The sequence below is a fragment of the Loxodonta africana genome, chromosome 2 (assembly GCF_030014295.1).
Source record: "Loxodonta africana isolate mLoxAfr1 chromosome 2, mLoxAfr1.hap2, whole genome shotgun sequence".
Classification (NCBI taxonomy): Eukaryota; Metazoa; Chordata; class Mammalia; order Proboscidea; family Elephantidae; genus Loxodonta; species Loxodonta africana.
Window position 1 is genome coordinate 228677466 of NC_087343.1, and position 25664 is coordinate 228703129.

Genomic DNA, 25664 nt, shown 5'->3' on the forward strand with positions numbered 1-25664 from the left:
GAACAGGACCTGCGCTCTGCGCGCCTCAAAGAGCCGAGAGGCTACAGGAAGCAGACAGGTAAACAGAGGATTTTAATAAAGTGCTACAAGTGTTGCTTCGCGGTGTGAGCGGCGGCGGGCCGGCGCCGGGCGCTCGGCGGGCAAGGCGCTCCGGGCACCCGCATCCCCAGGCGCTGCTCCGGGCCTGGGGCCCGGCAGGGGCGGCGTCGCGGGGTCCGGGCGGCGGCGCCCGGCGACGCGCAGGAGGAGCGCCGCCCGGGTTTGAACAAACACGTTTATTGCGGAGGCGGTGGCGGTGGCGCGGCGCAGAGGCGCTCACCAGGCGAAGAGCGGCTTGCTGTCCTCCTTGGAGAGCTCGCAGAGGCAGTTGAGCAGCAGTAGCGAGTCGCCCAGGAACTTGGGCGGCACGATGTCGATGACCAGCTTGCGCAGCGCGGCGGGGCTGCTGTGCAGCGGGTGGGCGCGCAGGTCGGGCCGCTGCTTCAGGATTCCGTAGGTGTTGATCAGGAACTCGCTGAACACCGGGTGCACGTCGCGGTTGTAGCCCAGCTTCTCCAAGCGCGCGGTCAGCGTCAGGTAGCGGTGCGTCAGGTCGCGCAGCTTCTTCTCGTCCACCGAGCCATCCAGCGACTTGATGGAGGTCTGGGGGACAGCGAGGGTGCGGGGGCGTGTGAGGTGAAAATGACGCGGGAGGGTAAATGGAGACATCACGGAGTGGGACGGGGGTGGAGACACACAGGAGGGAGAGGGAGACATAGAGGGGGAGGAGGGGAGACTTCTAGCGGACAGAGACAGCAGGGGGTGAGGGGCATGAGGTGGAGGAGGCGAGGGGTGGGGGAGGGTGGCGACACACGGGAGGAAGAAGGAGGAGACAGCACACAGGGAGGGGCGTGAGGTGGAGACAGGGTCGGGGCGGGGCGGGCATGGGATGGGGCCGCACAGGGTGGCCACAAGGGGCGCTGAGCTCACACAAACGCAGGACCAAGGAAAAGACCAAGGGCTAAGACCCTGGAGCCAGGGGGCTAGGCCCACTCCCCACTGCCTCAGTGGGCTGTGTGGCCTTGGGCCAGTTTCCTGCCTTCTGTGCACTCTAGCGACCCCCTGTGTAGAGAAGGGTGGGGTTCAGCCTCCAGGGCAGCTAAGAGCATTTCATTAATGAAGCTGCTTAGGTGGGGAAACTGAGGCCCAGAGCTGACCCCGCGGGCCAGGCTGAGTCTCCAAATTTCCCCTCCAGCATCTCTGGTGTCAAGAGCCCGCGAGAACTACATTACAAAGCCTCCCTCACTTTGGCCCCGTGGCAGCTCTGAAGCGGTCCGGGATCAAAGGCAGATGGGCTGTGTAGACGTCCCTCACTGTGGGTTCCTCACGCCTAGCGCACGCGCACCGAGGACACCAGGGACCGTCCCGCAGCCCGGGCGTGGCCTGGGGCGGGGGAGCCGCGGGTGACAATGTGCGCAGCGCGGGGATCCCTGGGGCGGGGGTGGGAGGTGGGGTTCCTCACCTGCTTGATCTTCTCGGGGATGTTGGACACGGTAAAGCCGTACAGTCGCGTCACACCTGGGAAGACATAGGCCAGAATGCGCCGGTCCAGCTGGAAGGCGATCTCGCCAACAATGCGCCCGTCCTTTTCTGCTCCGGAGAAGCTCTGGATCTCTGCTGGGACGAAGGGGTGGGGGATGAGGCTCCGGGCTCCTGGTCCAGGGCACACGCGCACCAAGGGCACGTAGGTGTCGAACCACACTTGACGGCCTGGTCTAGGGGAAGCCGTGGACACAGCTGCCTCATCACAAGGTCACACCGGCTGGGCTTCCTATAGGGCCCTGATCCTGATGAGGGGGATGATGGCTCGCCCCTCCTTTCCCTTGCCCAGTCCCCAAAGGCCCTAGAAGGGCCGGATGCTTGCTGGTGGCTGTCCCCTGCTCTCCAGTTGAGCCTCTCCCCCCACCTTATACTCAGCACACTCCCACCCTCCACTTGTGTCCAAGTTTCTCCTCCCCACCTAGCCTCTGAGGTCGATGGAGTCATTCATAAACAACCTCAATAAGCATCAAAAAGTGTAAAACACCTTGGGCCCTCTGAAAAACACAATGCCCATTATTGTAAGGTGCACCTCAGATTGAGAGTCGGCAAATGAGAAAAAGGCCACCTTAGAATTGGTACAACACTCCATGCCCCCAACACCGCTGCTGACCTGTACCACTCTGTAAGGGATCATGGGGGCACTCTGTGATGGGGTCACCTTGGGGTGGGGTAAGGTCACTCTGATGGGGCTCATGTGGCTCCTCCACCTGCCCAGGAAACCAAGTCAGAGCACAAGCAGGGACACTGGCCCAAGGACAGAGGTCTTTTTATCAAGGCCAGATGCCTCTCAGGGCTGCCTGGGATCACAGATTTTCACCTCTTCCATCCTGAAGGGAGACACTTCACAAGGCGCCCATTTCTAAATTGTTTCCGAAAGCCCCAAAACTTTTCCAAACAGGAGGCATGATCTGAACCCTCTCAAGGATGTGGGTGGGTACAGCCCTTCCAGATCCACCCCAGCAGGTGCCCAGGGAGAGTGAAGCTCAGGTCCCTGACACTCAGGACACCTCACGGTAGCCCTGTGACTTGGAGATGTCACTCCCTCACCTGCAGCTTGGGCTCCCACACCCTCCATAGCCGGCTGTGAGGCCAGGCTCCAGGGCCAGCTCTGCCCGTGACCTTGGGCCACTGTTTTCCCACCAGCTATCCTCCCGTGTAAGGTTGGCTTCCCATGAACAAACACGACCCTCCCCAAGCCAGGACACCAGTGACCGGACAGCCCGTGCATGGCCACGAACAGCTGTGTGACTGCTTCCAAAGGTGACAAGTGCGGTGAGTGTCACAGGGTGAGACTGCCAGGACAGGGCTCAGAGGGACAGAACGACAGGGAACGGCTGGATATGTAGTGAGGGCAGTGGCAGGACAAGCAGCCACACCAGCTTGTACCCAGAGGCACGTCTCACAGGGGCTGCTCTTTCCAAAGGCGGCTCCTAGAGCTGTGTCCAAACCAGTGTTTTCCAGTGTGTTCTGTGGACCCCGTCCCCAGCTCAGGACAGACGGGTAGGCTGTGGGCAGGGTTGGGGACCACAGCACACTGCCCTCCTCCTGTGGGCTCTCAGGCCAAGCTGTCCAGGGGCTCCAGGAGGGTTCACCCTGCAAAGCCCAGTCCTCCTCAGGGTCATCATGCCATAGAACTGCTGCTGTGGAAAACAGCAGGGGGCGTGGCCTAACACGACCTCAGGTGTCCTCCATAACCTTGGCCCCTCTAGCTGGGGGACAGCAGCATTGAGTGGCCTGAGATTGGGGTGGGAGGGTATTCTCCCCTTAATGGGAACACCCATTCAGCTCAGTCCTGGACTCCTGGGTAGCCATCAGCTGGGGGTGCAAGTCATCTTGGGGAAAGTGAGGGACTGATGATGTTCACAAAGGGGAAGAACATCAATTTCTGTAAACCACAGGCCTGTTTGCATGAAGTCAGATTGACAGGATTCTAGAATGAATGATTAAATGATGCACTTGTTCAGTCCCCACACACTGGCCTGGGATGCGTCCAAGCGAGTGGCCAGTATGAGGTTCTAAAGTTCAGGGTGTTGGGTAGCATCCTTCTCTCTGGACAGGTTACTGACCAGCGGGCTGACATGGTATCACAGAGGGTTAGACTGGGGACGTCTGTCCCTCCATTCCTCAGCCATTGTGCAGTAATGTGTGTGCAGGTGAGGGCGTCACAGGGAGCCTGGGGTCACCAGGGACAAGGTACCACCAGCAGGACCAAGGAGAACACGTGCTCACTCCTCTCCATCGCAGATCCAATCCTAGCTTACCATGTTTGCGTCCTCTGAGTACTTCTGGCTTTATGCGATTTAATGTCATTTTCATCATGACCCTTGCAGGTAGGCTTTCTGACCCCATTTTACAGACGCAGGAACTGAGGCTACCTAGTAGGTTTCTTCCCAAAATATTAAAAAAAAAATTTTTTTCATTGAGAAAGAATTCACATAAGGAGCCCTGGTGGTGCAGTGGTTAAGTGCTCAGCTGCTCATCCAAAGGTCAGCAGTTCAAACCCACCAGCCACTCTTCAGGAGAAAGATGTGGCAGTCTGCTTCCGTAAAGATTAGAGCCTTGAAACCCTATGGGGCTGTTCTACTTTGTCCTATAAGATTGCTGTGAGTTGGAATCAATTCAACAGCAACAGGTTTGGTTTTTTACTTATTTTGGTTTATAACTCACATACTATAAGATTCACCCTTTCCGGACTTAATGATCTGACTGAGACTAGACGGACCCTGGAGGTCATGGTCTTCAGACCTTCTGTTAGCCGAAGATAGGAACCATTCCCAATACCAACTCCTCAGACAGGGATTGGACTGCACAATGGGATAGAAAATGATACAAGTGAGGAGTGAACTTCTTGGATTAAGTAGACACATTAAACTATGTGGGAAGCTCCTGTATGGATGGGAGATGAGAGGGCAGAGGGGGTCATAAGCTGGTCAAATAGACATGAAAATAGAGAGTGGAAAGGAGTGTGTTTCTATTAAGAAAACATTCTCCATCCCACTTTGGAGAGTAGCGTCTGGGGTCTTAAACGCTAGCAAGAGGCCATCTAAGATGCATCAATTGGTCCCAACCCACCTGGAGCAAAGGAGAATGAAGAACACCAAAGAAAGACACAAGGTAATTATGAGCCCAAGAGGCAGAAAGGGCCACATAAAGCAGAGGCTACATTAGCCTGAGACCAGAAGAACTAGATGGTGCCCGGCTACAACCGATGACTATCCTGACAGGGAACACAACACAGAACCCCTGAGGGAGCAGGAGAACAGTGGGATGCAGACACCAAATTCTCGTAAAAAGACCAAACTTAATGAAACTGGAATGACCCCAGAGGTTATGGTCCCCCAGACCTTCTGTTAGCCCAAGACAGGAACCATTCCCAAAGCCAACTCTTCAGACAAGGATTGGACTGGACTATGGGATAGACAATGATACTGGTGAAGAATGAGCTTCTTGGATCAGGAAGACACATAAGACTCTGTTGGCATCTCCTGTCTGGAGGGGAGATGAGAGGTCAGAGGGGGCCAGAAGCTGGCCAAATGGACACGAAAAGAGAGAGTGGAGGGAAGGAGTGTGCTGTCACGTTAGGGGGAGAGCAATTAGGATTATATAGCAAGGTGTTTATAAATTCTCGTATGACAGTACTACTTGATTTGTAAACTTTCACTTAAAGCACATTAAAAATTAAAAAAAAAAGATTCACCCTTTCAAGGTTTACAACTCAGTGGTTTTTCGTATATTCACAGAGTTGTGCAAAACAAAACAAATCAAACCCGTTGCCATCAAATCAATTCTGACTCATAGTGACCCCACAGGACAGAATAAGATTGCCGCATAGGGTTTCTAAGGCTGTAATCTTTACAGAAGCAGATCACCACATCTTTCTTCAATGGAGCAAATGGTGGGTTCGAACAGCTGACTTTACGGTTCGCAATCGAGTGCTTGAACCACTGCACCACCAGGGCTTCTAGAGTTGTGCAACCACGATCTAATTCCAGAACATTTTTTCACCCCCCTCCCCCACAAAACTCCATACCCATTAGAAGTCATGCCCTATTATCCTCTCCTCCCAGCACATGGCAACCGCTAATCTACTTTCTGTCCCTGTGGCTTTGCGTATTCTGTTTATTTCATATAAATGGAATCACACAATATGTAGTCCTTTGTGATTAGCTTTTTTCCCTTAGCGTAATGTTTTCAAGGTTCCACCATGCTGTAGCATGTATTAGAACTTCATTCCTTTTTTTTGACTAAATAATATCCCATGGTATACCACTTGTTTATTCATTCATCCACTGGTGGACATTTCCATTGTTTACATTTTGGGGCTGTTATGAATTATGTTGCTATAAATATTTATGTACAAGTTTTCACGTGAACATATATTTTCAGTTCGCTTGGGTATATACGTAGGGGTGGAATTGCGGGGTCATATGGTAACTCTTCACCTTTTTGAGGAACTGCCAAACTGTTTACCACATGGCTGCACCATTTTACATTCACTAGTAGTGTATGAGGGTTCCAGTTTCTCCACATCCTCACCAACACTTGTTATTGTCTGTCTTTTATTATAGCCATCCCAAGAGGTGTGAGGTGGTATCTCATTGTGATTTTGATTTGCATTTTGCTGATGATTAATAATAATGTTCAGCATCGTTTCAATGTGCTTATTGGCTATTTGTCTATCTTCAGAGAAATTTCTATCCTTGGCCCATTTTTAAATGGGTTATTTTTCTTTTTACTGTTGAATTGTAAGAGTTCTTATATGTTCTGGATACTAGTCCCTTATCAAGTACCTGATTTGCAAATATTTTTTTCCCATTTGCTGCTTGACTTTTCACTCTCTTGACAGTGTCTTTTGAAGCATAAAAGTTTTTAAATGTGGTGAAGTCTGTTATATCTACTTTCTCTTTTGTTGCTTATAATTTTGGTGTCTTATGTAAGAAACCATTGCCTAATCCAAGGTCACAAAAGATTGATGGCTGTGCTTTCTTCTAGACCTTTGATTCATTTTGAGTTAATTTTCTGTGGGGGATGAGGTAGGGGTCCAATTTCATTCTTTTGCATGTGGCTACCATTTGTTGAAAATGCTTATCTTAGGCTGGGTTCTCCAGAGACGCAAAACCAGTAAAGCATATAAATATATATAGAAAGAGATTTATATCAAGGAAATGGCTCACACGGTTGTAGAGGTTGGAACATTCCAAATCCATGGGTCAGGCTGGAGGCTTCTCCTGATTCACTTAGCCACAGGGACTGGTGACCTCACAGGCTGCAAAGATCAACAAATCCCAAGATCAACAGGCAAGACCACAGGTAGCTGCTAGCTCAAGCTTCAAGGACTGGAAGTCAGAAGAACAGGAGCCAGCTGCAGGATCCAGAGCGAGCAAAAGCCACCAACCTTGCAAGAATGTCCACTCATATTCAATGCAGACCATAAGCCCAGGGAAACTCCCTTTCAACTGATTGGCTACTCATGGCAGACCCCATCATGGAGGTGATCATGACATCATACTGAAATCAAGGCCCAGCCAAGTTGACACACAGTCTTAACCATCACAAGACTATTCTTTCTCAATTTAATTCCCTTGGAACCCTTGTTGAAAATCAACTGTCCAAAAATATATGTGTTTATTTCTGGATTCTCAACCCTATTCCATTGCTCTATATTCGTGTCATTATACCAGTACCACACAGTCTTGATTACTGTAGCTTTATAGTAAGTTTTGAAATTGGGAAGTTGTGAGTCCTCCTATTTTGTTCTTCTTTGTGAAGGATGTTTTGCCTCTCCTTGGTCCCTTGAATTTTCCTATGAATTGTAGAACCAGCTTATCAATTTCTGGAAAGAATTAGGCTGAGATTCTGATAAGGACAGTGTTGAATCTGTAGATCAGTTTGGGAAGCATTGCCACCTTAACAGCATTAAGTCTTCGAATCCATGAACACAGGATGTCTTTCAATTTATCGAGGTCTTGTTGAATTTCTTTCAACAATGTTTTGTAGTTTTTCACATACTCCGCAATCACTTTGCAAGACTGCATAAATTACAGCTGAGAGCAGACACAATGAATGGAAGCATGGTAGGGCAGATGAGGGGCAAGGAGAGCGGGATGTACACTCCTTCTCTACTAATGCATTTCCATCACCAGGAATCAATCAATCAGTCAAAGTCTGTTTTTCTCTCTTATGCATAAATTGGGTAGAGGAAAAGTGCTACACTTGAGATGTTGTAGAAATCATTTCTAGTTCAACATGAGTGATCCAAGATTCACCCAAAAACCCATTCTTCAAAGAAAAGCAAATAAAATTGAAAAACCTCTAGACAGGCTGGTCAGGGAAAAATGGGAAGAATATCAAAAATTATCACTATCAGGAATGAAAGAAAGGACCACCACAGATCCTGCAGTCATTAAAGAGATGACTGTAAGGGAATATTAGGAACAGCTTTATGCCCCAAAATTGGACAAGTTGGATGAAATGGACAAATTCCTTAAAAGACACAAAGTATCAAAGCTCACTCAACAATAAATAATTTGATTAACCTCTATTAATTAAAAAATTGAATTTGTAGAAGGAAAAAAATAGAGCAAAACTTTCTACAAGGAAGATTCCAGGCTTAGATGGTTTTGGTGGCGAATGCTACCAAACAGTTAAGGAAGAAATACTGTCAATTCTACACAAGCTCTTTTAGATAACAAAAGAGGACAGAATACTTCCCAACTCATTCTTTGGGAGTCTCATTACCCTAATACCAAAACCAGAAAATGATACAACAATAAAATTACAGACCAGTATCTTATATCCCTCATTAAAAAAAAAAAAAATTCTTACCAAAGTTTTAGCAAATTGAATTCAACAATACCAGAGAACAATACATCATGATTGAGCAGGCTTTATCTCAGGAATGCAAGGTTGGTTTCGCATTCAAAAATCAGTCTGCATAATTTCATATATTAACATATTACAAATGAAAACGAAATGCTCAATGAAATATGCAGAAAAACCAGTTGACAAAATTCAACATCTCTTAGTGTTGACTCTAAACTAGCTAGGAATTAAAAGGAACTTCCTCAGCCTGATTAAGTTCATCTACAAAAACCTTAGCTAACATCATACTTCATGGTGACAAACTAGGTATTTCCCCCTAAGGTCAAGAAAAAACAAGGGTGTCCACTGTTGAGACTTCTATCCAACATTGTTCTAGAGGTTCTAGTCAGTGTGATAAATCAAGAAAAAGAAAAGATATACAGATTGGAAATGAAGGAGTAAACTGTCTTCATTCACAAACAACGTGATAATCTATGTAGACAATTCTAAGTAATCTACAAAAAAAAAAAGGTACTAGAACTAAGAAGTGAGTTTAATAAGGTTGCAGGATACAAGGTCAATATACAAAAACTATATTAGCAAGGAGCAATGATGAATTAAAATTAATAAAACACCATTTATTATAGCATCAAAAATATGAAATACTAAGGGATAAATTAAACAAAAGATGTGCAAAGCCTGTACATAGAAAACTACAAAACATCGCTGAGAGAAAATTTTAAAGATCTAAATAAATGGAGAATTCATGAATCAGAAGATTCAATATTTTTAAGGTGTCATTTCTCCACAAATTGATCTATAAATCCAACCCAATTCCAGTCAAAATCCCAGCAAGTTTTTTTGTAGAGATGTACGAGCCTATTCTAAAATTCACATGGAAATGCAAAGAACCTAGAATAGCCAGAACGAGTGTGAAAAACAACAAAGTTGAAGCACTTACACTAACTGATTTCTAGTCATATTATAAAGCTACAATAAAAAATATGGTGTATATTGGCATCAGTATAGACAGACAAATGGAACAGCACGGAGAGTCCAGAAATAGACCCCACACATATATGGGCAATTGATTTTTTACAAAGGTGTCAATGCAATTCAATGGGAAAGGGATATTTTTTTTTTTTCAAGTAATGCTGGAATACATGGCTATCTATAGGCAAACCTTAATCCCTACCTCACATCATATTCAAAAATTAACTTGAAATGGATCAGAGGCCTAAATGTAAAATTAGAACTGTAAAACTTCTAGAAGAAAACATAGACAATCCTTATGACTTTGTATTTAGCAAAGATTTCTTAAATAGGACATAGAAAGCATGAACTATAAAAGAAAATAATAAATAAACTGGACTTTATCAAATTAAGCACTTTTGCTCTTCAAAAATGCTGTTTTGAAAGTGAAAAGCAAGCCACAGACAGGGAGATTATATTTGCAAAATGTATATACAACAAAGGACTTGTATCTAGAACATATAAAGCACTATTACAACTCAATAATAAGACAAATAATTCAATCTGAAAAGTGGACAAAAGATTTGAAAAGACACTTCAACAAAGAAGATAATACAGATGGCAGATAAGCACATGGAAAGATACGCAATGTCACTAGTCATTAGGGAAATCCACATTTAAACCACAATGTGATACCACTACATACCTTTTAGAATGGCTAAATTAAAAAGACTGAGTATACCAAGTGATGACAAGGATGTGGAACAACTGGAATTCTCGTACACTGCCGATTCCCTTAAGCCAAAGCTGACCTTTCTCAGTGAACACTGAGCTGCCCACGCCACTTACCTGGCGCACCTGAGCTGGCTCTTTCTCATCTGCTGGAGGCAGAGTCTGAAAAGTGCACTTTCCTTATCCTAAGCCATTCTCTGTGGTCTCGGAGCAGTTTTTTTTTGTCCAGAAGCTGAGGCTGCTGGGAAGATGCTCTGGCTCCCTCTTGGGTTGACATATGGAGCAGATTAAGAGAGTGGCCACCACCAGACACTGTGCTCAGAGGTGGAGAGACTACTTTGCTCACGTAAGAAGTGGCTCCAGGCAGAAAGGTGCCCATCAGGGCAGAAAGGGCCCAGCTACAGGGACAGGCACCACTCCTGCTCCCCCAAGCATCACCTCATTTCCCCAGGTGCCCACACGCACGTCCTCCCACGTCTCATCTGCTGCACAGGGGCCCTGCTACCACTGACTCTCCCCCAACAGTGGTCCTGGGAGGATGGGTGGGAACTCCGAGGCTCCTCGCTTCTCTGACCAGCTACATGTCCAACCTCCTGTCTGAGAGCCATCAAACATTCCACAGAGATTGGACTCCACCTAGGGGGGCTCCAGGCACATAGATGATGGAGCAGCCACAGACGCAGGCCTTCAGGACCCAGGTGGCTTGGGTGCCAGGGCCTTAGGTTTTTCCAGGAGCCACTTGGAGTTGGTCTTCTCCCTGAACTCCCAAATGAGAGGCAGGCCACAGCAGAGAACACACCTACACACCTTCCTCCACCAGCTTCAGGGGGAAAGCAGGCTGACGGTGAAGGGGGAGGGAGGAAGGGCCTGTGGCTCTGAGGGAGCAGACACCCCGAGCCCCAGAGGATGTGGAGCCATGCTGCCGCCAGAGCCCTGCCTCACTGCCATGCGAAGCCACAATGCAGAGCCAGAATGTTCCTCGGAGACCACCTAGTCACACTCCTTCTGTTTACAGCCAGGGTAACTAAGGCCCCAGAGTCAGTGTGACCCAGCCCAGCCCCCTGGGAAGGATGTAGGGCCAGCCCCGGCCACTCACCAAGCTCCACCCACTGCACCACATTGCACTGCTGGACAGAGGAGCAGGGCCCACGCCAGTGTCCAGCATCCTTCCCACCGCAGACAGCCTGTGCCTGCACCCAGCAACCGCCCCCCATTCCATTCCCTGTGCCCTGCGCTCTGCTCCCTGTGCCCACACCCTACACCCCATGCCTTGTACCCTGTGACCCCGTCCCTGTCCTGCACCCTCATCCTGTGCCCTGCACCCCATACCCCCATCCCACATTGTGTCCTGTGCCCTATGCTCTGCACCCTATGCTCTGCCCCTGCCTTGTGTCCTGTGCCAGTGCCTCACACCCTGTGCCCTGTGCCTCTCCCGTGCTTCCTTTCCCTGCACCTCCCACACCCCTGCCCTGCACCCCATTCACCCCTAGGCGCCTGCCGTACCATTGAGGTAGTAGCTTCTCCGCGTCTTGTCCCCAGAGGTCAGGCTGCTCTCCGAGAAGCACACCTTCTTGGGCCGGACCATCTCTCTGGGCTCCAGCAGGTTCTTGTCAGCCAGGGCATCCTGCAAGGGGCCAAGGAGCGGGGAAAACTTCCTGTCCATGCTTCGTGATGAATGCAGCTCGGAGGGCCCAAGGAAGGCCTTGAAGGGCGCCGAGGCAGTGGCTGCAGAGCTGGGGGAGGCCTCATCCTCACTGGAGAGGTTGACGTGGGAGCACAGGAGGTCCTCCAGGGAGGACGCCTGCAGCTGGGATGATGTGTCGGGGACGCCGACGAACCTTCCATACTCTGGAGCTGGGGCGGGGAAGAGACGAGGGTCAAGCTGTCCCCCCAGCACATTGTCCAGAGAAGTGCAGAGACATCTCAGCAAGCCTCTGTGCCCAATTCCTGTTTGGGCACCTGGCAGCATCTCCACTGTTCTCAAGCCCCTCCTCCCCCTCCGTGTCTTGTGTAAATGGGGATCTTCAGGTGTGGTGATGCAGCCCTACACCTCTCTGACTGCAAGCCGCTCCCCTGCCCGCCTGAGGAGCCCCCCGCCTGGGTTTATGGGCACAGTGAGTGTGCACACCTCAGGCCCCTACTGCACACCTGTCATCCACACACACTACAGAGGGACGTTCTGTGTGCTTTACAGTTTACATAAGTGGTGTCACCCTACATATTTTATTCCACAACGTGACTGTGGCCACAGCATTTTGTTTTTGAGACTCATCCTTGGTGTTGAGCCATCTGGTGCCTACCTCATGCACACTCACACACACAACTCACTCATTCACTCACATACTGACATACACTCACACACACACGCTCATCCTCACAAACTCACCCACAGACACTCACACACACACTCACATACACTCACACACACGCTCACACTCACGCACACACATACACACAGGCACTCTCACACACTCTCATGATCTCACACATTACACACACATACTCTTGCACACACTCTCATGAACCAATACACACATGCACATTCTCACACACGCACACTCGTACACATACGTGCTCGCATGCACTCTCCCATGTTTATACCCTCACACTCATACCCCCACTGTTACACACACACACAGCTATTTTTATCCATTGCCCCATTGAGGGACACACAGCTGTTTCCTCACGCTGCCACCAGCATCCCCGGGCTCGTCTCCTTGCTCACAGTCAGCATCCTCTTGGTCTACACCTGGGCTCAGGGTGCGTGCATGTGGAACTTCCTTTGCTTCCAAAATGGAGGGGCAGTTCCGTGCCCCGGAGCACTGCACCAGAGTCCCCCATTCCACCTCCTCACCAGCACTTGGTGTGGTCAGGCAGGCTGACAGGTGTCACGTGGTGTTTTGTTGTTATTTTATATTTTAATGTTCCTAATCCCTGGTGAAGCTGGAGGTCTTCTCACAAGTTCATCAGCCTCTCGAGTTTCCTTTCTGTGAATGACCTATGCCTCCTCTTTGGTTGGGTTGTTGCTGTTGTGTGCCATCGAGTCACAGCAGCCTATATGACAGAGTAGAACTGTCCCATAGGGTTTCCCAGGCTGTAATCTTTACGGGAGCAGACTGCCAGGTCTTTGCTTGGTAGTCTTATGTTAATCATTTATGGCAGTCCCTATGCATTCTGAATCCTAATTCCTTGTCGATTAAATGTGTTGCAAATATTTTCTCCCAGTTGTGGTTGCCTTAGATTTTACCTTGTTTATCTTCGGCCCTTTTTTATGGTAACTCTTGTCCTATGAAATTTAAAAAAAAAAAAAAAAAATTTTTTTTTAAATTTGTCCGTTCTTGTGTGGTTTATGAAATCCTTTCCTAACCTCATGTCATGAATTTGTTCTCCTAGCAATAAAGTAATGAGTCCTGGTGGCATAGTGGTTAAGGCACTCGACTGCTAACTGAAAGGTCGGCCGTTCAAAACCACCGGCGGCTCCACGGGAGAAAGATGTGGCAGTCTGCTTCCAGAGAGATTTACAGCCTCGGAAGCCCTGTGGGGTCCTCGGAAGCCCTGTGGGGTCCTCGGAAGCCCTGTGGGGTCCTCGGAAGCCCTGTGGGGTCGCTATGAGTCAGAACTGACTCCAGGGCAGTGGGTAGTAGGGAGCAATAAAGTAAACATGTTTGAGAAACAAAGTGGTTTTTTAAGAGCTATGGCAATATAATTATATACTAAAAAGTGCCTATGCAGGAACCAACTAATCTTCCCCCAGCAATGACTTTCAAGAAAAAAAAATTTCAAAAGCAGAAAAAGTCATCTGTATGTGTCCAGAGGAGGGAGCCGGGCTCATCCACACAAGTGACCATCTCAGTCAGAGCTAGACTCAAAGCTGCAACCTCCAGCCCAGAGCCAGACTCCTAACGGCCACTTTGTGGCCCATAGCCAACTGCATGGCCCAGAAACACTCAACAGAACGTTTTACAAGAATTCAGTAAGCATAAAAAAAAAAAAAAGCATAAGGCATCAAAAATCCTCAGTCAAACTAAAAAAGTAGATATATTTTCAGGCCACCCACATTACAATAAAACTATAATGAAGAGCCAACAAAAATTCTGTCACCCTCTTATAATTAAAAAAATTATCCTAAATAAAGATCAGATCAAGGAAGAAGTAAAAATAGGAAAAAAATATTATTGAGAAAATAATGAACATTAGAAACTATAAAGACATCATTACATTCAAAAATGCATTTAGAGTGAAATTAAAATGCTTTAATTACTTTTTAAAAATCACAAAAAACTAAACAATGGAGTCAACATGGGGAGAAACCCTTAAGAAAAGTGAAAGTTAGAAAATAAAAAATAACAGCAGGAATAAATTAATCAGAACACAGTTCTGTGGAAAGTCTAGTAAGATGAACAAAACTGAAAAGCTCTGCTAGAAAAAGAGAACATAAATGAATAAAGTTAGAAATGAAAAAAAGTGGTATAAGAAAGAATAGGAAGGTAATTCTTAAATTACGAAAGAATGTCTCGTAAAATTGTATATTCATAAATTTTAAAATTTCAATGAAAGGAGAGATCTACTGGGGAAATTATTTTTACAATGACTCCACAAGAAGTAGAAGATCTAATGGCCATCTAGGATACTCCACTGGTCTCACCCCTTCTGGAACAAGGAAGAATGAAGAAAACTAAAGACACAAGGGAAAGATTGGTCCAAAGAACTAATGGACCACGTCTACCATGGCCTCCACCAGACTCAGTCCACTACAACTAGACGGTGCCCAGCTACCACCACTGATTGCTCTGGCAGGGATCACAATAGAGGGTCCTGGATAGAGTTGGAAAAAAGTGTAGAACAAAATTCTGACTCAAAAAGAAAGACCAGACTTGCCAACCTGACAGAAACTGGAGAAACCCTGAGAGTATGGCCCCCAGACACCCTTTCAGCTCAGTAATGAAGTCACTCCTGAGGTTCACCCTTCGCCAAAGATGAACAGGCCCATGGAACAAAACAAGACTAAAGGGGGGCACCAGCCCTGGCGCAGGGACTGGAAGGCAGGAGGGAACAGGAAAGCTGGTAATAGGGAAGCCAGGGTTGAGAAGGGAGAGTGCTGACATGTCGTGGGGTTGTTAACCAACATCATACAACAATGTGTGTACTAACTGATGAGAAACTAGTTTGTTCTGTAAACCTTCATCTAAAGACCAATAAAAATAAAATAAAAAATAAGTAGAAAATCTAAAATAGGCAAAGAAGAAAAATCTGGAATTAATAAAAAATTACTTCCCAAAAGGCTGCAGGCCTAGATGGTTCGTGAGTGAGTTCGTTCAAGTTCATTAACAACTAAGAATCCCTATGCATGTATATGTGGTTGGAACACTGAAAAAAATTTAAAGCTGGTCAATTAGAGTTACACATTATCGCAACTTTGATATCAAAGAAACATGCCCTAAAAAAAAAAAAGAAAGAAAATGCCCTAAAAAAAAAACCATAGCCCAGCCTCACATTGGAACACCCAGCCTCACATTGGAACAGAATCCAGAAATCATAAGTGAAACCCATCCACACACATATCAAGGACTGAAACAGCAAGAGGCCAAGATGAGGAGTCAGCCCAGAGGACAAAGATGGCACAGAACTGGGCATCAACCAGCATCGTAAGATCCCATGGACAGGGCAATGAGAAGCAGCTGAGGGCACCTCCGCCAAAGGACCCTTATTCAGCCCTTGTCCACTGCAAACAAACAGAGAGGACCATATGCAGCCATCCGTGAGGCCTGGAGCATGGACACAAAGGCTGGGTCCAGGCTCCCGCACCTCTCCCCACTGCTGGGTGACAGCAAGCACTGCCCACAGCCAGCCAGGGAGACCAGGCAAAGGCTAGAACCCACGTTCCACCATCCCTGGGGAGACCCCAAGAGAACCAAGACCAAAGCAAGGTTCTGCAAGTTCTGTATAGTACAAAGACAGAAATAAGAAGTATATAAGTTTCAATCTCAAAAATATAATTTGTAAACAATGCTATTTTAGACTTAGGAAACAGGAGAATGAATTTAAAAATATATTAGAATAAAAATGCTTAGTAAAATGGCTGGATACAAGATAAATATTTACAAATCAAAGACATACTGACACTGATCACTCTGAAAATATGCCAGGAAAAGAAATCTCATGCATAATTGCAACAAATAACATAAAGCTCAAGGAATAAACTTATTAACAAATGTGAAAGATTGATATATAAGAGATAGCTAAAGAGACTTGAAGAAACTGAGAGCCGTAACAGATTCACATAGCTATAATGGATGAAATCATTCTAAAAGCATTTGGAAAAATAAATAAATAACATAGAGAAATGTAAAAAAAAAAAAAAAAAGAAAGAACTAAAAAAAAAAAAAAATCGCCCCTGCCTTCTGAACCAGCGGTTTTATTTTTAGAATAATGGATCCTGAGGAAATAACCCTAAGCAAAAAAAAAAAAAAAAAAAATTTTTTTTTTTTTTGCAGTATTACTTACTTTGGGATTAAAAAGAACTTGATTTCAAACATGGGGAGAAAAGTTCATTAAATTGTGGCGCATCTGAATTTGCAATACTACACAGTCATTTAAAACAAATACTTATAACAATGTCGTGATGTTAAGAGGAAACAGCCAGGGAAAAGTTGCATGTAGAGAAAACAAGTTAAATTCATGAGTCCCTGGGGGGTACAAATGGTTAACGCACTCGGCTACTAACTGAAAGTTTGGAGGTTCAAGTCCACCAAAAGACACCTTAGAAGAAAGGTCTAGCAGTCCTCTTCCCAAAAACCAGTCACTGAAAACCCTGAGGAGCACAGTTCTACTCTGACACACACGGGATGGCCATGAGTTGGAGTCAACCCAGTGGAAACATGTAACTGGTACTTAAGTTAACACACTACATTCACCAAGGAAAGAAAGGCACCAGTGGAAAGTGGACAGGTGGAGGCTCAGCTCTGGCGCCACCAGCACAACATCTGTGTGGAAACATCCGATGACCATCCAACGGTGCCCAGCTCCATGTGGGGACAGAAGGATTCATTAGGAAACAAGAAACCAGGAAAGGCTGGCTTCGGGAAGAAGTGGGTGGCCAGGAGGGCCAGGAGGCTGAGGAGGAGACTGGCTGCTCCCCCTGGTCCCTTAAAAATGTGGCAGGTGCTAGAGTCCCTGAGTGAAGGAAACCTGGACTGGAGGCGTTCTCACCCATCTGGTGGGACAGTCTTGGGCTGTGTCAGGAAGGTCAGGAATGGCATCCCCCCTGTGGTGGGAGTGAAGAGCAACGTGGTGGGGTCTGTCCCAACATTACAAACGCACTTGGCTTTGGCCCCAGAAACTCACGTTCACAGAGGTGTGTATATGACGCTGCTCACTGAAACTTGATCATGGAAAGCTGGCAGCCTTCCCACTGTGGGTACACCAAATGGGATGTGGAATCCCCACATGGAAGAGTCTGTGCTCTAAACACTGGTGTAAGATGGGACGATCCATGGAGGAGGATGATGGAGAATGGGGCTGAGATGGATGGTTAAGGGGGTGAAGAGAAAATTGCAGAAAAATACAATCCCACTTAGGTAAACCAAAAGGCTAGGCAGAACTGTGCATGAATATCCATCAAGAATTTCAGACAGAAACCTGAGAAATGTTGACAGCAGCTGCCTTTGGGGCACAGGATCAGGTGGCAAAGATGGAGCCTCGAATTCTATCTAAATCCTTAAGTGGCGTTAAACTTTACCGTGAGCACATATTGTATAATTAAGAAAAATGGGTTCAAAAACACGTGTCTTCTGAACAAGGAGTGAAGGGATTCCGGGAAACAAAACAAGCTTTGCTGTGTCGAAGTCTTCCGTGTGTGAACTTCTGCCATCTGTGAAACAGCTCAGTGTTTGTTTCCAAACTGGAATCCCCAAGGCCGAGGCTGCACTCCTTCCAGGGAGACCCTCTCATGGGGGCAGAAGGCAAAGGTCAAGACCAACCCTAAGGGCAATGCCCAGAGCCTGGACTGCCCTGAGCTCGTGCATCTGGCCTGGACACCAAGGGCCCCCACAGTGCTGCCCATTGAAGCAGCAGAGGTTAGGGGCAGCCTGCCATGGGCCCCCCTGCCCATCCAGCCTGCCAAGTGTCCCAAGCTGGGGTCTCAGTGGGGACTTGGGGAAGGAGAACAAAGGAAGGGGGTCATCTCAGGCCCACGCTGCCCTGGCTGTATGTGTGGGTGTGAAGCAGACATGACCACACCTGTAACTACAAGCACCATCAGCGAGGTCAGAGAAGGACCAAGGAATAGGAGAAAGAAAGAGACCCTCCCCTAAGCTTGACGCCCAAGTTCACATCACAGCAGGAAAACCCCCTGGGACAGTGGCTACCACAGCAGCAGTACCCAGGATCTGGCCAACACCCCGGGCCAGAGATCCCCAACGCGTCCTGAAGCTGCAGGAAAACCCAGGAAAGACGGCTGAGCATGAAGGCAACAAGAACTGAGGAGGCAGGGCCTGGCTTGAGGGGGCTGATCAGGCCACGTGGTTGGGGCTTGGGGTGAGGAGGCAACAAGAGGTCCTCACCCTGGCCAGGACTGAGGTGCAGCTCCTCACTAAGGTCTTCCAGGGGATGGCCTGCCCAAGTGAGAGCCTCGACCCTCTCCCAACGCCGCCCACCTCTGAGTGCTCCCCAGAACCGCTGCCCGTGCTGACCCATGGTGGCTCTGTGCCCTGATCTTAGGCCTGGTGGGTTGAGTCCCTGGAACACAGGACACATGAGGCGGCACACATCACATGGCTCTTGGCAGTTGTCACAGCATTGACCACAGACATGGAAGCAAAGTGCCTCTGTGGACACAACAACTGAGCAGTGGCCTGGGACTGATAGCCTGACATGCAGGGGGTCACCACATGAGGCCTTATGGGTGCAGAACACATGGGTGCAGGCTGGTGGCTCAGGGAAAACCAGCTCTCCAGCCATTCTTGGCCATGGCTGATCTCTGAGTCCCTTTCCTCTTCCCACCCATCTCTTCCAAGGGTCCCTCTCAGCCTATCTTCCCTCCTCAAGGATCCCTCAAGAATAAAGGTTTCAGGACCCTGCGATGGGTCCCTTGGACTGGGACATGCATGATCACAGCTTTTCCCCCATGTACTCCGTTGGGGCCAGCAGACAGGACACAGGGCCCGCCTCTTGCATGCAAGCCCTGTTGGGGTGTACACTGTGCCCAAGGCAGAGCTAGGTATTCAAACAGGGTCCCGCAGCCACGCCTGGGATCCTTCACACCAGTGAGCTTCTGTCCAGGGCTCCAAGCCCCTCACCGAGGAATCAGTAGCCACTTCAGGAAGTCTCAAGAGAGGAAAAACATTTCACGCCTGGTGGAACAACTGAAGCTCCAAGACAGCAGGGCTCACAGGGCAGCCTTGAGACCACCTGCCCTGTCATCCTGGAATGACAGGGCACCTGCGTGGCCACCTGCCCCCTCACTGAGGTTTGGACAAGCTGATGTGTTCGTCTGTTTCTGTCCAGCCAGCGAGCGTGAGCAGTTTCCACTTCCAGCAGGAAGCTGAGCTCTCTGGTCACCAGACTCCCTCAGGCAGTGCTGGCCAAGGATTCCGTCCACTGCCCACCATCTGAGTCACTCAAACACCAACATCATGCACCATCCACCATGCCACAAACTGTACTTCCCATGTACATAAGGAATTGATTTATAAAAACAGAGCAAACTACTTCCCTATAGGAGGTCTAGAATGTTGAATTGATACTAACCACGTGGTAAACCAAGTCACTCTCCCTCTGTCTGTGACTGTAGGTCCTCCCACCATGGGCGACACTTCCTGCATGCTGCAGGGTGTGGACTGACAAGATGGGAACAGAGGCTCCCAGAGCTTGTGGGTTTGGCCACCCTCATGTCATTTGCCGGGGCTGGTCCACACTCCTGGAGAAGAAGGAGCGCAGCCTAGCACACCATCCAGCCAAGAGGAGCCCAGCCAAGCCCAGCCCAGTGGTCCTGGAGAGCTATGAGAACCTGTGTGTCCTGTGTAAGCCACTGGCAACCCTTCCGTGGCAGCTGCTGACTGGCACCCCTACCCATCTTCTAGGGTGGACTCAGTGGCCAGATTGGAGAGGGAGGCAGCCTCCCACGACCTTCTCGAGGTCTTACCTGCACCCCCAGGAGAGCAGGCCTCAGGGTAGCTGGGAGCCCTGGGGAGGAGGAGCTCACGGGCTGCACGGCCACCACTCTCCTGGCAGCTCTCACTGAGCAGCCTCTTCAGCATCTGGTTCTCCTTCAGGAGCCGCACCTGTTTCTTGAGGTCAGCATTCTCGCTCATGAGCCTGTTCATCAGCTCACTCCCCTCAGCCATGGCCACTTTTGCCTCCGCAGTCACATGCGGGCCTACGACCCCATGGGGATGGAGATCCAATTGTGGACACCCCACGGACAGCCAAGGTCGCTGAGTTCCAGGATGGCCAAGGCATTCCACAGCCTTGTGATGTCACCACCCTTAAAGAAGCAGCTGCCTGCCAGCACCTCCTGCTGCCCAGGCTGCATCCTGTCACCTGCAGAGTCCTGACAGGCAAACCCAGCCCAGCCAGCTCAGGGACACCCCAGAGAAGACACTGGCTTTCTAGCGCCCATTCCAACATTTTATTTCTTTCTTAAATATTTGCTAGATTTCACTAGTGAAGCCATCTGGGCCTGGAGTTTCCTTCTGGGAAACTTTTAAAAAAATTTCTGATTCAATTTCTAAAATAGATATGAGACTACTCATATATTGTATTTCCTATCATGTCCATTTTGATAGCAATTGTGTCTTTCAAAGAATTTTTCCATTTCATCTAAGTTATGGAATATTGGCCTAAAGTAGTTAATAATATTCTCTTATTATCTGCATTTGTTTGTGGGATCTGTAGTGATGCATCCTTTTCATTCTTGATACAGGTCACTTGTGTTTTCTCTCTTTTTTACTTGATCAGACCAGGCTAATTTTTTCAAAGATTAATTTTTGGTTTTATTGATTCTATCACATTTGATTTCTGCTCTTATATTAACTATTTCCTCCTTCTACTTACTTTGGGTTGTAAGTTTTTTAAGGTGGAAGCTTAGATCATTGATTTTTAAACCTCTCTTATTTATTGCCTTAACTTTTAAGCCTACAAACATTTCTGTAAGTACTGCTTTAGCTACATCCCACAAATTTCTATGTTTTCATTTTCATTCAGCTTGAAATATTTTCTAATTTCCCTTGTGCTTTCTTCTTTGATCATGGGTTATTTGGAAGTGTGTTAATCTTCAAATATTTTTTGAATTTTCCAAACCTTTTTGTTACTGATTTCTCCTTGAGTTGTGTTGTGGTTAGAGAATGTACTCTGTGTGGCTTCAATCCTTTTAAATTTCTTGAGACTTGTCCATGATCCAGCATATGGTCTAACTTAGTAAATGTTTTACTTGCACTTCCAAAGGATGTGTACTTCACCATTGTTGGGCGGAGAGCTCTATAAATGCCAGTCAGGTGAAGGTGGGTGATAATGTAGTTCAAACCTGCATCTTTACTAATTTTCTATCATTTACTGAGAGACAAGTGTTGAAATCTCCCACTATTATTGTGGATTTGTCTAATTCTGCCAGTGTCTTAGTTTCCTAGGGCTATTGTTAAATACCACAAACTGGGAAAATTTTGAGAACAGAAATTTACTGTCTCACAGGTTGGGAAGCTCAAAGTCCAAATCAGGATATTAGCCATATTGATTCCTTCTGAGGGCTCTGAGGGAGAAGCTGTTCCATGCCTCCTTCCCAGCTTCTGGAAGCGCCTGGCAATCTTTGGCATTCCTTCTCTTTCAGTTGCATCTACCTCCATAGTCACATGGCCATCTTCTGCTGTCTCTCTGTGTAGCTTCTCCTTTTTCATGAGGACACTACTCATATTGCAAGCAAAATCTGGGCAATAGAAAAAGAATTGACACATTTGAACTGTGGTGTTGGAAATATGATGGTTAAGGTTGTGCATTAACCTGGCTGGGCCGTAATTCTCAGTGGTTTGGCAGTTATATAATGATGTGGCTTAGCAGTTGTGTAATGATGTAGTTATCCTTCATTTTGTGATACAATGTAATCACCTCCACAATGTGATCAGCCAATCAGTTGTAAGGGGAGTTTCCTCAGGGGTGTGGCCTGCATCCATTATATATGGTCATTCTGCCAAGCTCGCTGGCTTTTGTTTGCTCTGGATCTTGTATCTGGCTCATCATCATCTGACCTCTGGTCTCAGGACTTGAGCCAGTGGCCTACTGTATTGCCTGCTGATCTTGGATTCGTGAGCCTCTGCAACCAGCGAGCCAACAGCCTACTCTCTGACGACCGATCCTGGGTTCATCAGCCCCTGCAGCTATATGAGTCCGTAAAAGCCTCCAGCCTGATGCCTGACCCAAAGAAGGATTTGGGACTTGACAACCTCTACAACCACATGAGCCATTTTCTTGAGATAAATCTCTCTCTCTCTCTCTTTATAAATATATATATATGTATATATATATATTTCACTGCTTTTGCTTCTCTTGAGAACCCAGCCTAAGACATTTGGCACCAAGAGTGGTTCTACAGAAACAAAATCGTAAGGATGAGTTTTCTAAATTGGTTCTCAAATCTGGTTAGTCTTAAAGTTGTTGATGATTCTGCTTCCAGTACTAAAGAGGGCGCTGTGAATTTATGGCATAAGGTGGCAATAGAAATACACAAAATATCCCCACCAAAGGTCAAGTATTGGTGAGAGACAAGACTTGGGGTGATTATATGTTTGATACTTTTCTACAATTTTGTCAGAATGAAAAGTATAAGGGAGATGGTCGGTCGGCCCTCCTTTTGCCAGAAAAAGTGGTGAAAGAAACAAACTCAGGGCTTCAGAGTCACAACTCAAGTGCCACATAAATGACCTCAAAGTTACCACTTGCCTTGAAAGAAAGCCTTGTTTCTTCTAGTAACAGAGCTGATACTGCCAAAACCCAAACCCAGAGTCTTATCATAAAAAAAAAAAAACATAAGAGTGGGTGAATTGCAATGCCAGTAGAATTCCCAACCTCAAATGGTGTCTGAAGCTAAAGTGGGGCATTGATTGGGAAGAAATGGGATCCGGAAACTTGGTATGGGAACACACAGTCACATAGTCAGGAACCCAGGGACACTGAGTGCCTAAATTCCATGGAATTACTCCTGCCAATAGAACCAGCCCTTTCACTCACATCTGAAGAAATCACTCCATCTTTGTCAGCTAAATGACCTTCCCCAGTAAAACTATTAGCCCTTCCACCCCAACTTGATGAGATTAACCCAGCTGTGTCTGAAGAGCCTTTGTTTGAGATATCACCTGGGGCTGCATCCAAGTCATCACCTGGGGAGGCATCTGGGGCATTGCCCAGGGCATCGCCTAAAGCAGATGCCTTATAAAAAAAAAATTTTTTTTTTTTTGCCTTATAAGACATTGCTAAATGTTCTCAGAACACTCCCCACCCTCTATTTTTGCTTCTAGACCTATAACTAGACTTAAGTCCCAGCGAGCCCCAAAAGATGAAGTACAAAGTGACCCAGGAATAGGTATGGTACACTTCAAAAGAACTGCTTGACTTTGCTAATATGTACAAACAGAAACCTGGGGAATATGTGCAGGAATGGCTATTAAGGCTATGGGATAATGGTGCAAGGAACATGAAGTTGGATCAGTCTGAGTTTATTGATATGGGCACGCTAAGCACAGATTCATCATTCTATGTTTCAGTTCAAGAGATTAGGAAAGGATCTGTTTATTTGGTTGGTTCACTGAAGCATGGATTACGTGTTGGGCTACACTAATCAAGTTGAAGTACCAGGTCTGCCTTGGTATACTGTAGAAGAAGGTATCTGAAGACTTAGGGAAATTAGCATGTTAGAGTACATTTATCTGGTTAGCCCAGCAGACCCACACATTTGTGCCCAGAAAACACACTTTTTACCACAATGGTGAGGAACAAATTTGTGAAGGGAGTCCCAGCATCCTTGAAGACTGCTGTGATAGCTATTTTTTTAAGTCTGATTTGACAGTGGGAACTGCCCTAAGTGAATTAAGATGCTACAATGGGGCTGATTGGATCCTGTGGTGGTAGAGGCCAAGTGGTGGCACTCAATCAACAAAGACAAGGTGGGTGTGGTTACCATAATAGCCAGCGAAGTTCAAGCAGTAATCAGAATAGTCTGACTAGTATAGACTGAAGGCATTTGCTACTTAGTCATGGTGTCTCTAGGAGCAAAATAGATGGGAAATCTAAGTATTTACTTGATCTGTACAAGCAGAAGAATTCTAGGTCAAGTGAACAGCAGTCTAACTCAAATCACCAGAATAGAGAGTCACAGCCCCTCAATCAATTCCAAGGCTTGAGCCGGTTTACAGACCCACAGCCCCTTAAATGAAGGGGAGGCTGGGACCTTTTGAGGAAGGGTCAAAAATTTATACTGTTATCTTTCTCTCAGCCTTCCCCAAAGGGATCTATGGCCTTTTACTAGAGTGACTGTTTACTGGGGAAAAGGAAGTAAACAGAATTTTCTGGGGTACTTGATACTGGCTCTGAACTGAAACTAATAACTAATAACAGGAGACCCCAAATATCACTGTGGCCCACCAGTCAGGATGGGGGCATATGGAGGTCAGGTTATTAATGGAACATTAGCTCAGGTTCATCTCACAGTCGGTCCAGTGGATCTTTGAACCCATCCTATAGTGATTTCCCCAGTTATAGAATACATAAGTAGAATAGATATACTCAGCAACTGGCAGAACTCCCACATTCAATCCCTGACTAGTGGAGTAAGTCCTATGTCTTAGTCATCTAATGCCGCTATAACAGAAATACCACAAGTGGCTGGCTTTAACAAAGAGGAATTTATTTTCTCACAGTCTACTAGGCTAGAAGTCCAAATTCAGGGCATGAGCTACAGGGAAATGCTTTCTCTCTCGACTCTGGAGGAAGGTCCTTGTCATCGATCTTCCCATGGACTAGGAGATTCTCTGCACTGGGATCCTGGGTCCAAAAGAAGTGCTCTCCTCCCTGCACAGCTTTCTTGATGATATGAGGTCCCCAACTCTCTGCTGGCTTCCCTTTCATTTCTTGTAAGATAAAAGGTGATGCAGGCCACACCCTAGGGAAACTTCCTTTACATCAGATCAGGGATGTGACCTTAGTAAGGGTGTTACACCCCACCCTTATCCTCTTTAACATAATCTAATCTTGACTCTTGAATCTTGACTCATTAGCCGCAGAGATTAGGATTTATAACAAATGGGAAGATTGCAATCACTAAATGGAGGACAACCACACAATACTGGAAATCATGGCCTAACCAAGTTGACACATTTTTGAAGGGCACAACTCAATCCATGACAGGCTATTGTGGTAGGAAAAGCCAAGTGGAAACCATTAGAACTGCCCCTACCTAGGAAAATAGTAAACCAAAAGCAATACTGCATTCCTGTAGGGATTGCAGAGATTACTACCATGAAAGGCTTGAAGGATGCAGGAGTGGTCATTCCCTCCATATCCCCATTCAACTCACCAGTTTGGCCTGTGCAAAAGCC

At 47.0% G+C, this 25664-nt stretch overlaps 1 protein-coding gene across 1 annotated transcript; it reads right to left on the reverse strand.

Moving 5' to 3' along the window:
• Positions 1-315: 315 nt before the first annotated feature.
• Positions 316-20559, reverse strand: SPATC1L (spermatogenesis and centriole associated 1 like). The gene is made up of 4 exons (XM_023541012.2): positions 20228-20559; positions 11590-11940; positions 1502-1653; positions 316-642 (listed from the first exon to the last, which is right to left on the reverse strand). The coding sequence occupies exons 1-4, from the start codon at positions 20427-20429 to the stop codon at positions 316-318; spliced, it is 1032 nt and encodes a 343-aa protein (XP_023396780.2). The 5' UTR covers positions 20430-20559.
• Positions 20560-25664: the final 5105 nt, after the last annotated feature.